This window comes from Staurois parvus, unplaced genomic scaffold (assembly GCF_062004578.1).
Source record: "Staurois parvus isolate SC_StPar_1 unplaced genomic scaffold, SC_StPar_1.0 ptg000116l, whole genome shotgun sequence".
NCBI lineage: Eukaryota > Metazoa > Chordata > Amphibia > Anura > Ranidae > Staurois > Staurois parvus.
In genome coordinates this window covers 3,022,989-3,037,622 of record NW_028317912.1, presented here as the reverse complement: position 1 = coordinate 3,037,622, position 14,634 = coordinate 3,022,989, and the positions used below count along the sequence as shown (strand labels likewise).

The following is a 14,634-nucleotide window of genomic DNA, read 5'->3' as shown; positions in this document are numbered from 1 at the left end:
TCGAATGACATTTGAATGTTTTGTGAATTTTCATGTGAAATATCCTAAATCTTTTCCTAAGAATATTATTTCAAAATCCTATCCATGTATAGCCATTTTAACTTGTTAATCAATCCCATCTAACACTACCCTTTCCCCAGATTAACAATGATGATGTCTAAAGAAATCTCTGGTATTCCTCCATCCATAGTGGATGCACCCTAATGCTCCATGCACACTGGCTTAAAAATCGCTGCTTTTACAGGTGTTTTGTATTTTGCCTGTAGAAGCAACTCAGTGTTATCCTAGGTGTCCATTACATTTAAACAGGTAGAGGCATATTTTAAACTCAATGTTTAGAGGCAGGGAAAAAAAACCTTTAGTTTGTGTTTTTGACTGGAGCTTTCTGGCAGAAAAAATAAACAGGTATTTGTAGTTTGTCTTTTGTCTGGTCCTTCCTTTAGTGTGAGAACATTTCAGGAAAAAAACAAAGTAATTAGGATGTCGTTTTTTCATAATGAGAAATCTATCTTTCTGGAAAAAAACATAACACGTATACTCAGACACTAAAATGAATTATCCATCAGAAATCTACCTGAGGCTTTTATTGGCATTAAAATGTATGATGGCTTACTTTAAATATTCTCAGCACATAAATAACGAACCCTTCTTTTACTGTGTTATATGGTTCTGTCATTTTATTAACATTCAAAAGAAATGTATGTACATATTTACAATATATAGAGATTTATACATGAAACAGCCCACATTGGTACAGTTTTGTGGTTTGTACAAGTTGTTTTCGTTCTATAAGGTGAACATTTTGGCTCTGTACACATGACACCAAGCAGTGGGAGAAGCTTGATACAGAATTAGCCCCGCCTCTGGATGGGGGGAAAAAGTCATCAATTGCATCACATATTCAGAAGTCCCCTCCCTCTTAATGAAAAGGGCATAACATTTAATTATGGCACACAAAATGAACACATCATTGTGTACAAACCCAACAAAGCAGAGTTGTGCTACAATGTGTTTGCTTTACAAAATTTCTTGACAGTTATATACATCTCAGAACTCTTTTCATGAACAAGATGGAGTCACAAACACTATGTCACCGCAGCTGTGTCACAAAATATGTCATTGTTTACACACATAAACTCTGACGTCTTCTCCATTAAAGAAAAGTCATTTTGTCGCAATGGTAACATTCCTGTGTCATGAGCTGCACCTATGGAACTGGAATGAAAGAGACGTTTCAAATACGCTGAATTCCACTTCTCTGTGAGTGGGTAGAAAACGCAACCTCTTAAGCATTGAACTTCAGACAATGAAGCACAGAGGCTTAGCTAAGAGCGGAGATATCCTTGAGCTTGATTAAAAATAAAAACCTTACGCAAATGCATTAAATGGGAGAAGTTCTTTTCACGTGCTTTGTGGTTCTTTTATTGAAAGACACGACTATCAATGCAGAATACAAATGCTAGATGGATTTATTGAGTTTCTTGACAAAGTGGAGTGGCGGAACAGTAGACTGAAGACTACAAATCTCAGATGTGAGAACAAGGGGCTGTGCATTGTTTATTCAGAATTATGCAAAGATATTATGTATTCTAAAACTATTCAGCGCGTAGTTGGAATCTTTTGGTAGAAATAATTATTAGAAAAGGTATATGAATGGTTTAAAGGTGAGAAGTTTCATCTGTTAACTACTCATAGAAAGGTTGTGATGTACACCACCCCCAAGATGATAAATATAGTTGTTGCTTAGGAATACCATAAAGTACTATCGTTGACTGTGTCCAACAGTAATGATGGATGTTCTTTATGAGACAATGTGGGACAAAATCCTATGCACTAATCAGTCCAATACCATTTCCTGTAACAATGAAACACTGCATCACTTGAAACCATTGTTGTTTACACAGACACATTCCACTACATTGTACCATCAAGAGTAATTCAGCTTAAAAGACTCTAACAGTGTGTAATGTGGCTTTGAGTTCACACTGATTTTCTTTGTCCAAACACCTGTTCAAAGGCACCGTAGTCAGAAATCCAGACATTTTTTCCCACTGATATACATTGGGAAGAGACTATTATTCCCTGCAGTAGTTGCATTATTGGAAGGTCAGCTGCAACATGGCAGCTTATACTGCTTCTGGTACAGCTCAGTACATCTCCTGCAGAGTACCAAGGACATAGTATACACCAGTGTGCTGTTAGATTTGCACATGAGTCCCTAGTGCCTGGAGATTCTGTATGCTGGACAGGATTTTCTTCTGATGGCCAGCTAAGTTGATGCCAATTTTGCTGAGTTCACTGAAAGAAGATGAGACAGGAAAAGTGAGTGTACACAAATCAAGCAAGAGGATCACTTTTTACATAGACACATTTCACTATGTTCTACCATAGAGTATGAAAACGGTAACTTCAATTACCCCAGCCACAATGGGAAGAAAGTGAGTAGGGGGCTAGAAGCTATGCATTTAGGCAATATGGCCAAAAGTTTGTTGAAACCTGACCTTCGCACCTATATAGGTTTGTTGGGTATCCAGTTGCAAAACCACCGATACTAATATAAGTGCTTATTTTGCAGCTTTAACAAGCTTCATTTTTTCTGGGAAAACATTACAATATTTTGGACTATGTCTTTGTGGAATTCATGTCTATTCAATCCAAAATGTATTTGACCCTGTGTCGGACTAATCAGTGTTCAAATAAACTCATGGACAGCAGAGAGATCATTGCTCTTTACGAGCCATTCCAGTTTCTCCACACCAAAAACATCAAACAAAATCATCATTATGGACATGGTTTGTGCGCAGAGCTCAACCATGCTGAAAATGGGTAAATGTTTGTACACAAACAATTGTCAAATAATTATTTGTGTTTTATATATATATATATATATATATACTATATTATAGTGTGTTGATATACTATATATATATATATATATATATATATATATATAAAACACTATATTGCCAAAAGTATTGGGACGCCTGCCTTTACACGCACATGAACTTTAAGAGCATCACAGTTTTAGTCCGTATGGTTCAGTATTGAGTTGGCCCACCCTTTTCAGCTATAACAGCTTCAACTCTTCTGGGAAGGCTGTCCACAAGGTTTAGGAGTGTGTCTGTGGGAATGTTTGACCATTCTTCCAGAAGCGCAATTGTGAGGCACTGATGTCGGACGAGAAGGCCTGGCTCGCAGTCTCCGCTCTAATTCATCCCAAAGGTGTTCTATTGGGTTGAGGTCAGGACTCTGTGCAGGTCAGTCAAGTTCCTCCACCCCAAACTTGCTCATCCATGTCTTTATGGACCTTGCTTTGTGCACTGGTGCGCAGTCATGTTGAAACAGGAAGGGTCCACCCCCAAACTGTTCCCACAAAGTTGGGAGTATGAAATTGTCCAAAATGTCTTAGTATGCTGACACCTTAAGATTTCACTTAATTAGAACTAAGGGGCCAAGCCCATCCCCTGAAACACAACCCTACACCATAATCCCCCCTCCACCACACTTTACACTTGGCACAATGTCAGGCAAGTACCTTTCTCCTGGCAACCACCAAATCCAAACACGTCCATCGGATTGCCAGACAGAAAAGCATGATTTGTCACTCCAAAGAACATGTCTCCACTGCTCTAGAGTCCAGTGATGGCATGCTTTACACCACTGCATCCGACGATTTGCATTGCACTTGATGATGTAAGGCTTGGATGCAGCTACTTGGCCATGGAAACCCATTCCATGAAGCTCTCTAAGTGCTACTGTTGTGCTATGCTGAAGGCCACATGAAGTTTGGAGGTCTTTGGCTATTGAGTGTGCAGACAGTTGGCAACTTCTGCGCATTGTGCACTTCAACATGCGCTGACCCGCTCTGTCATTTTACGTTGTCTACCACTTGGTGGCTGAGTTGCTGTTTTTCCCAGTTGCTTCAACTTTGTTATAATACCACTAACAGGTGACCGTGGAATATTTAGCAGCAAGGAAATTTCACGGGTAGACTTACTGCACAGGTGGCAACCTATCACAGTACCACGCTTGAATTCATTGAGCTCCTGAGAGTGACCCATTTTTTCACAAATGTTTGTAGAAGTAGTCTGCATGCCTAAGTGCTTGATTTTATATACCTGTGGCCATGGAGGTGACTGGAACACCTGAATCTAAAGATTTGGAGGAGCATCCCAATACCTTTGGCAATATAGTGTATACTGTATATAGTAACACATTTATAGGCCATTATTGGTTTTCAAGCTTAAAGATACAGATGCTGTATTAGTTTCAGGAAAATGGTATCAAATATGGAGTATTATGTATGGATCTATGCCTGTAATATAGCAGCAAGACATTAGATTGGCTTCTACCTGTTGCTTAGATACAGCACTGAGTCTAGGGTGACATATCCTGCCATTGTGAAGTGTTCAATATATTGGTTCATCTTGATGGCCTCCAACCACTCCTCCACACTGGTCACTGTAAATGAGTCAGTCAAGCTTGGGTCCTGCCTGCAAAGACGTCAATTGAAGTAAATCAACTGAATACATTTTAGAGGCTACAGCTTAAAGTAGAACTATAGGCAATTCTTTTTCATTTTGCATAGAGTAAGGGAGGGCTATAACTCCTGTCAGTTTTTTGTGCCATCTGTGTCCCATTGGGGAGATTTACCTTTACTTCCTATCCCGTAGCCAAAATGTGAAGTGAAAGGGAATCTTTGCACATTAAGGGAATCCCTTGCCTTGCACCCCCCCCCCCCCCCCAAGTTGACCAGAAGTAGTGTTCCTTTTGGAACATTTCCTCTCTATTACTCTATTACGTTTCTGGGAACAACCCAAAATTTGTGATTTTATTTTATTTTCACTTTCAAAGGTAATGGTGAACGGGACAAATAGAGAGAGTGAATATCAGACAGCGAAAAAAAACCTGACAGGTGTTCTAATCCATCTCTACTATATCTTAAACTAAAAAAAAGTTTTTCCTTTTATACTTTAAGAAATACATATAATGCTCTATACTGTTTATCGAATACTTATGTTCATCATCAATGCTCATTTGACTTCACTTGTAGTACAAGCATGCTCTAACTTAAAAAATCATCCAAATTCTCCCAAGTGATGAAGAAGGGAGAATATAGCTCGACCTAATTCCGCTTCAAATGTAGGGGCAGCTATATCTCCCATGACTTCTATAGCTCCAGTAGTGCTGCACACCACCTAAACTATTTTAGTTACATATAAGAAAGAACATGAGACAGAATGAGGCCTAGACAAGGTAGCAGTTTTGCCCCCCCACCTCCATTCATTTGACTAACACTGATAAGGTCTCCAATAGGCATATAAAAAATCTTCCATAGTTGCATTTTCTACACTGACATGGCCACCTTCTCAGACACTAATTGCCTACAAATGCATCCTCCCTTCAGTGACCAACTGAGCTGTGACCAACTGAACTGCTCTATTCCCTTCGGTTTGTAGGAGCACAAAGATTGAAGCTGGACCTTGTTGACATCCATCAGGATGCACAACAACCAGAACAAAAATTAAGCCATTCCCTATAGCTGTCAAATTTTATCATTCATTCACAAATTGTACCATTCAGTCACTGCAGAAATAAGGAATAACAAATGAAGCTATTCAATACAGAAAACAGTTTTCGCTTGTATGCCAGTTTTCTTTACTCTAGTTAAAGTGTTAGGTTATAATATACAGATGAATTTAACTAAGTGGCAAATTTATGTGTGCCGTTGTGAAAAGATAAAATGTGCATCGCTAGTGAGGCTTAAGGAAAAGTCTACACATCTATGCTATAAAGCAGGTGTGCTCAACCTGTGGCCCATGGTCCTCATTTGGCACTTGGAGCCCTTGGATGTGGCCCTCAACCTCAAACCAGGGAAGCACACTTCTATTATATTCTGAATGCAGGAGTTTTGATGCACGTTCAGAAAGTGCACCACACTCATAAGATATAATAGTAGTCTATGGCAAAGTGCAGCTAACCCCCAGGAAAGCCACAGGTGCACTGTGCTGCACCGGCGGTGAGGGTAAACAGCAGTGAAACAGTGTGAAGGCAGTCTTATAGGGGCTCAGGACAGTAAGAGCTTGTTTACATTTGCAGTTTGGGGATGGTAAAACCCCATAGTTGAGATGTGTTTTTACCACACACCCCCAACCACTGGTGTAGCACCAGAGGACGCAATCATGACCCTGCCCCATGCTCCAGGTGGCCCGTGCAACCTCCCTGTCATTTTCTGTTATACACTTGGACAGGAGGGGCAGTGTGGGTGGCATATACAGGAACCGATCCCCTTTATTTTCCTCCTGCAACTGATAAAAGTCAGTTTCTCTTCCTCTCCCTCCCACTGGCATTTAGAGACTGCAGGGGGAAAATGTTCATTAGGCTATTCAAAATAAAAAAAATTTAATTCTTAACCGTTTTTTTTCATTGTGGCCCGCGACTGGTTACCATATCACTTTGGTGGCCCTCGCTCTTCAAACGGTTGAGCACCCCTGTTATAAAGAATGGTTTCTCAACATTTGCTTCAGTCGCTTCCTATAGTGCATGTTTTCCATATCTCTTTATAAAATAACGGGTGAAATACTTGGTAGGCTTATATTAATTTATAGTGCTTTGTATATATTTCCTACTGGGATCAGAACAAGAAAAAAAAATCTAAAGATGAGTTCCTCCCTCTTAGATTGTAAGCTCTAAGAAGCAGGGCCCTCTGATTTCTCCTGTATTAAATTGTATTGTAATTGTACTGTCTGCCCTTATGTTATAAAGCGCTGCGCAAACTGTTGGCGCTTTAAAAATAATATAATAATAATGTTTTCATTTGTTTATCTCAGTAAATATGAAATATTTCATATTAAATGTTATATGTATCTTTTGCAGCCAAAAATGGATCTCTAGCCCACGTTTCTTTTTCTTACCAGGTTGACTGTAAAGGCTTGCTTTAAATTGCCTGTTTTATTAATAGGTCTCAGCAGCAGAAGGTCAAATTACATACACAGCTGAAAAGTCGGAGAAGGGCCAACCAACTACTCTTTGGATACTCCTTTGGATTTTTATTTACACTGAGAAAATGAATGTGAATGGCTAGGGCTTGGCTTTAGAACACTCAGAATGTGCTTGGAACAAAATACGTGGCCAGCCTATGGACATTCTAATATTTACATATTCTTAACAAACAGTAAATGAGCTTTAAAAGAATAGTGCTCGCTGTAGCTGTAGGCATTGTGGAGGTATACATTCTCAAGTTCACAACAGAAGCATAAATTACAGTTCATCTCCCTCTTTCCTTAAACTAGCAGCAAGCAATTGGCAGCCTGCCAGTCTTATCATGTAAAGATGCAGTAAGTGTTCACAAGCTGACTGCAACCTAAAAGTCTCTGTTGTGATCTTTGACAATGATTTACTCCCTAGCAGTTGTAGCTACAGAAAAAAATTCTGTGTGGCATTCAAAGTGACAGAAATTGTTTAAAATAAATCACCTAAATAGCAGTTATATTATTCATAAATTGTATCATCTGCTAGTTGTGTACAATGTGATCTGATAACTAGGTACACAAAATTGGACTGTCCCCCTAAAGATTTTTTTTGCATTGTGTATATACACTGTAATCCTCTGCAGTATAAACTTGTAATCTACATGAACAACAATAGATAGTAGCAGTGTAGTGAACAGTAAATAAAACTTACCATGTAGAGCTGTTGGCTAGCTCGCTTAGGCTGCTTGGGGTGCGTATGAATTTGTCCAAAATATTTACAATTTGTCCAAACTTAGGCCGGTCACTTCGACACTTTTGCCAGCAGTCCAGCATGAGCTGATGTAGCACTACAGGGCAGTCCATGGGAGGGGGCAGGCGGTACCCTTCATCTATTGCTTTAATTACCTAAAAAAAAATAACAAATCCATTATTGCTTAGCCAGGCTCATTAATTTCTTTTAGTATACAGAAGGCTTTAAATAGAGGGGATTTTGCTCTTTCATGTTAATTTTCATGAAAGGGTGCAAACCTTTGAAGTGATTAGTAATTGTTATGATGAATATAAAGCTTTTTCAATACTAATTACAGATATTAACTGCATTTAAAATATGAATAGGAAACCATTCAACTTGAAACATAAATATCCAAGTTGTTTGTCCTTTCATATAGAATACATGCTCGCATCGGATAATATGCAATATCCCAATAAACCATTCCAAGTTAGTCTATGGGTGATGTTAGATAAGTGATCCAGTCTCCAGTTAAAATCTACAGTCCCATATAGATTCAGTTCTTGTTTATCTGAAGGAATCCTCTAGTTGGGATAACAATTTTCAGCAAACATAGTGGGGTATGGTCATGGGCAAAGCACAGGTTACCTTTAAAGCCTATTTCTACGTTTCTTAAACCAGTGTTTCTCAACCTTTTTCCAGTCAAGGCACCCTTTAAAATTATGCATAATTTCCAGGCACCCCTAATAGTTTTACATATTGCAGCAGCATCCACACACACATAGGGCACTCAACATTAGTCAGGCTTGATCTACCCGCTGGCTTGTAAACATTTTGTTAGACAATTTGTGACAATTAAGGCATAAGTATATGTGCATGTATATGAACATAATCAATTAGGAGGTCTGGAGCATTCAACCTCTATCAGTTCACCACCTTAATTTTATATTTTGGAAAATATTTGAAGATGGCGCAAGTTTACTTCTAAGCATTTTCAAATACATTGTCACACTGGGAAGTTCATCTAGATTGCTGTATATTGTCAGAATGAATAGCTACAGTGTAACTAGCAAAGTGATCCCAATTTGCTGTATGTAGAAGTTTTCAGTCCTTGTTGGGTACAGTAGAAGCAAACAGTATAGCAAAACAACAAAACAAGAGTTGTATTTTTTGTCTTCAATGAAAAAAAACATGTGACCATGGTATAAGATATTTTATTACATAACTCACATCTTGGTTGGACATTTCCCAGTAAGGTCTTTCTCCATAGGATATTACCTCCCACATCACAATACCATAGCTCCATACATCACTTGCTGATGTAAATTTCCTGTAGGCAATGGCCTCTGGGGCTGTCCATCGTATGGGGATTTTACCACCCTTATGGAAAAGAACATAACCATTAATACAACATATACAGCAAAGAAACCAGATGCCTATCACTTGTTCCTACAATGATTCCTTATTTCCAGTATATTCCCTAATATATTACAATCAGGGAACTGCATATTGAATACAACAAACCAGGGCACCTGAACATAATTAGAATAACAAACAATACGAAATGTAATACAGATTATTAACAGTGGTAAGATAAGAATTCAAATCTAATAAAAAAAAACAGAATATTGTTTTACTCAACTAACACGGTTCATTTTTTTTTTTTTGCAGTAGGAGAACAGACAGTAACATTAAACAATATTTAAAGGATAAGTTCACTTTCGGAACGTGTTACATGTTCCACCCTTTTTTAGAGTGGAACATGTAACATGTCCCTGCTCCTGCAGTGGCTCAGTGATCTGAGCCCTGTGTGTGACAGCAGTACTGGGAGAGGTTCCCCATGCCAGGTGTTACTTTTTAAAAAGAGTGTGGCTGTCCGAGGCTCTGTCCACATGGCTGCATCATTCATTCATAGCATTGAATGAATGAATCAATTACAAGTACTGACATTCTTTGTGGATATTGGTTTGTAGTTCACAATGAATTACCATGGCAATGTTGAGCGCTGTGGTAGTTCATTGATTCTTCCTGTCAGTGTGAAACTGCCTGCCCATATGATGTATGGGTAAACAGATTACATTGACAGTCTGCAGGAGTCCTGCATGACACCAGCGATCTGCTGATGGCTGGTACAATGTTTCCAAGCTCCTATTTTTACATTAACGTGCATTTTACATTTATGTGCATTTATATTTTTCTTAAAGGTGAATGTATCCTTTAATCACCTGTGCCTACCACAATAGTGAAATAATTATTATAACACATGTATAGACAAATGTAAATCACATTCACATATTTATTGCTCATGTTTGTGCATTCTATTTATTTGTTTCATGACTGTTGTAGTCACAGGTAAAAAAAAAAATTAATTGCTTTAATAATGCTAAGCGCTACAATGATTAAAGTAATCTTTGCTACAGGCTTATTTTGCATTGGTGACAGTAGCAGTTGCAATAAAGAGGTTTTTTGCCACTAATTAGCATAGAGATAAGACAGTTTTAAGCATACAAACTGAATAAAGTAAAGAACTGTGAATTGATTGATAAATTAGAAAGCAGTGAAAACAACAGGTTAACTCTTAGGCAGGCCATAGATGGTGCAAATTTCTTTCCTGCAACCCATGTTAACAGGAGAATCCCTCCCGCCAAGCCATTGTGTTCCCCCGGTGGGGAGGGGGGGAAGCCATCCACACCAGGAGAAGACAGCTATAACAGCCTCCTGCAATAATAGCATGTAAAATGGTTGTACCCCAGTTGACTTGATCGATTCAGTCTGCCTATATGTGATTTGAATCATGGCCAGTTATTGCAGAACAGAACAATCTACTGTATGGCCAGCTTATGGCCTAATGCACATTAATGGTAAGAGGCTGAAAACTGCACTAGCGCACCACCTGGGGAGCTGCAGGTGGCACAAACAGCTGACCATATAAGTGAATAGCTGTTTGAACCCATATTCATGTAAACACCAATATTTCTCTATATAGCCATTTCCATGCTCATATGTCATATTTCCCTCATTTTTTGGTTCCACGTTGAAACATCGAGCTCAGTGGCTAGCTTCTTTGCAGCTGTGACCTTCCAAACTGTATACCAAAGAACCACTTTTATGATATTTACATATTCTTTTCTTTTCTGTTTATTGATTGATTTTTTTTTTGGATGGTCCAGTTATGCTTATCTCAGTCCAGGGGCTGATTTGCATAGATATTTCATTACCCAGAATGCTTTGTAATTTATTTAATGGGAAATAATAAAAATGGAACAGTATAGTTAAAGGATAATCTGGAGACAATGTTAGAATTTATTTGTGAACCTAGCTGATGCAATAGTATGGCCATGAGTTTTTGTATATCTTACCCTTGTGGTATACGCTGCTTCAGGGTCATCCTCGAGGACTCTAGAAAGACCAAAATCTGAGACTTTGCAGACCAAGTTGCTGTTGACTAGTATGTTTCTGGCAGCCAAGTCTCTGTGGACGTAGTTCATATCTGATAAATATTTCATTCCGGAAGCTATGCCTCTCAGCATTCCTACTAACTGTATCACTGTGAACTGGCCATCATGTTTCTAGAAGATAAAAAATTTACATTGTTGTCAGATCTTGGGGATAACTAACTCACACACGAAAAGTTTTTAAAAGACTTAACAACTTTGAAGATTTCAGGCACAATGTTTTTTGTGGTCTGTAATCCAAGTAGCTTCCTTTTTATTCCCTTTCGCCTTCTACTCTTTATGGCTATACTACACCTGAGTTTTTAAAGGAATGCATTATGGGTCTTAATAGCATTTTTTACATTTTCAAGACAAGTAGAAACAGCATGAGCAGGGATGCATGAATAGAAAAAGTAGGATTATCTTTACAAATAAATAAAACATTATGGGTACATGTTCTGTGGAGTTGCATATATTATTATGGAAAATTGGGAGACTGAAGGATGCAGATATAAGCACATTAGCAAAAGACAAAAAGAAAAGTTAAAATACTTTAATTGGTATTAGTGAGTGGCACCACCTGTTAATCTTGCTCTGTTTTTTTAAAGGATAAGTTCATCTTTCTAAAAAAAATTTACATTTTGTTTTTTTTTTTGTAGGAGACTGTAAAGATTTGCACCCATCATTGACAGATCACGGGTGCAATGCAGGGCTTCTGCAGACTGTCTGTGTAAGCTGTCTGCCCATACCTCATATGGGCAGGCAGTTACACAATGAGATGAATGTTCAAGGAACATCCTGGAGTGCTCACTAGCGCCCTGGTAATTCTTTGAGAACAACAAGCCATCAGCCGCAAAGGCTGTTTGTACTTGTACTTCATTCATTCACAGAACTCTGTGAATTAATTACGTGGTTGTGTAATCAGAGCCCTGCATGGCTGAGTTCTTTTCAAATTGTGCCTGGGGTGCGAGGAGAAGATCCCCGTCCCGTTGTAAAAATTAGTATTGGGGGAAGGCTGCAGGAGCCGGAACATGCTACATGTTCCCAAAGGTGAACTTATCCTTAAAACTAAGCTAAAGAGGCAAACCTTCCAGGATTTGACTTTTTCATATACAGAGCAGTCATTCTCTACATTATAGCTTAAGGTGATTGTAGCTGTATTAGTGCACTTGCAACAGAAACAATTGAGTACTGTCCGTGATAGTTTTTTATTTGCACTAACATACAATTTTCAGGACAAGCTTTTGGGGTATGTCCCCTTCTTCAAGGTCCAAGCAGTACTCAAGTGTACTGCTTGGACCCTGAAGAAGGGGACATACCCCAAAAGCTTGTCCTGAAAATGGTATGTTAGTTCAAATAAAAAAAGTATCACGGACAGTACTCAATTGTTTCTGTCTACATTATAGAAATACTTATTTTTGTTGATGCTCTGATATCAGAATCTGCTCCTTTCAACCTTAAATTGGAACTATGGTTAAAAAATTACATATTATGCAGCTTGACAATGGCACTAAACTCCTGATGTATGGTTTTCCTGTAACAGGTCGATCTATCCAGCAGAAATGGCTATTATAGTGTGAACAAACCATATTACACTGGTGGGGGTACTTACAATTGTCAGCCTTTGTTAATATGGCATAAAAAAAAATGCTGATACAATTGCTTAAAACTGAACTGAAGGCATTGTTTGTAGTGCATACTATAGTTGCATTGGACCAATGAAAATATGCATAATCCATTCCTATGGGATCTCCGTGAAAGCTGGAAATCACTGTAGTGGTCACTGCTACTACAGTGAACTGCACAGTGTTTTTGGTCCAGTGTTGCCCTTTTGCACAGTAACCACAGGATGTTGTTCACTCAGTACAGCTCTCAGGCAGGGAATGTTTTGCATTTTTTTCAGTGCAAAGTGTCTTCTAAATGGATGAGGTGGAGAGGTGGGATAGTGATATCATGATCTGCATCTTGATCAGTTAGAAGCACTTTACATTAATTCATAAAAATATAAGCTCTCTGAGTGGGACCTGTCTAGTTACTGTGCAGTACCAGCTTCTAGAGGGAGCCCACAGGTATAGATCTAGTCTGGACCAATGCAACTATACAATACATACTATACCCTAGAATTCAACTTTAAAATGTCTTGATTTACCAGGTAAAATGAAGACATTTACACGTCTGCCTTGTATAAATAATAATATATTTAATGATGTACTAATATTTACAGAGCTACATTTATTTGTATCTATAATCTCTACATGGAGTTTAGCATTAAGACAATCTTTCTAATTTTATTTAAGTAATAATAATAATATTAATTAATATGTTTTCCTTTACAGTAACAGTGAACATGTATGACAGTTGAATTCAAAAACAACCTAAAATGTGTTAATATTTTGCACTGTTGTCATAATGTGTATGCTTTCCAAGTCATCAACTATGTTTTTAAAATAACTAAAATTGTGAAATCATATATACATAGTATATAAATGTATTAGTTAATTCAATTGATGGAGAGGGGTATCGGAATCTGAAGTATATATTAGTTACACTTTCGGAAAGCCCTGCACCAATTTATTTGCTCAGTTTTATTACTGCACAAACATCACATTCAGAATTTTTTTTTAAATAATAAAAAGTCTGCTTGAAATCTTAACATCACGATATTTTGATGTTTTGAATGGCACATAATGTTCTCCTCAGACCCTGACACTCCTGTCACTTATTCTCCATCTCACTGAGGAATCATTACCATCAGGCTCTGCGCACAGTACAGTTGTGTCCAAAATTATTCAACCCCCACTGAAATTGAGTGTTTTGGCCAGTTTGACATTGCTTTTGATCATTCAGTCATCTTGCTTACATTTACATTAAAGAGGCACTTGTAGGTCAGACAAATATAACATAACAGTTATAATGAAATAACCACAAATGTCTTTTCTGTGCTCACAGCATTATCAGTTTTATTCAACCCCCAAGTGACATTCAATCTTAGTACTTAGTACAGCATCCTTTTACAGTTATAACAGCTTTTAAACGTGAAGCATAGCTTGACACAAGTGTCTTGCAGCGATCTACGGGTATCTTCGCCCATTCTTCATGGGCAAAGGCCTCCAGTTCAGTCACATTCTTAGGCTTGCGCACTGCAACTGCTTTCTTTAAGTCCCACCAGAGGTTCTCAATCGGATTTAAGTCTGGTGACTGCGATGGCCACTCCAAAATGTTCCAGCCTTTCCTCTGCAACCATGCTCTAGTGGACTTGGAGGTATGCTTGGGATCATTGTCCTGTTGAAAGGTCCAACGTCTCCCAAGCCTCAGGTGTGTGACGGACTGCATCACGTTTCCATCCAATATCTCCTGGTACTGAAGAGAATTCATGGTACCTTGCACACGCTGAAGCTTCCCTGTACCTGCAGAAGCAAAACAGCCCCAAAGCATGATTGACCCTCCACCATGCTTCACAGTAGGCAAGGTGTTCTTTTCATCATAGGCCTTGTTCTTC

The 14,634-nt window shown here is 38.4% G+C and overlaps 1 protein-coding gene across 3 annotated transcripts in view; it reads right to left on the bottom strand.

Annotated features, from left to right (window-relative positions):
* Nucleotides 1-551: 551 nt before the first annotated feature.
* The window catches only part of LOC149467286 (ephrin type-A receptor 3-like), a 267,500-nt gene continuing 253,417 nt past the window's right edge, over nt 552-14,634 (bottom strand). For 2 of the 3 annotated variants that reach the window (XM_089671959.1, XM_089671960.1), the window contains 5 exons: nt 11,061-11,270; nt 8,932-9,081; nt 7,684-7,877; nt 4,353-4,493; nt 552-2,298 (listed from right to left, as the gene is read on the bottom strand). In XM_089671959.1, coding sequence (XP_089528085.1) covers nt 2,199-2,298; nt 4,353-4,493; nt 7,684-7,877; nt 8,932-9,081; nt 11,061-11,270 — 795 coding nt within the window. In that variant the 3' untranslated portion in view covers nt 552-2,198. The remainder of the gene's footprint in view (nt 2,299-4,352; nt 4,494-7,683; nt 7,878-8,931; nt 9,082-11,060; nt 11,271-14,634) is intronic. The other variant, XM_089671961.1, reaches the window with a different exon arrangement.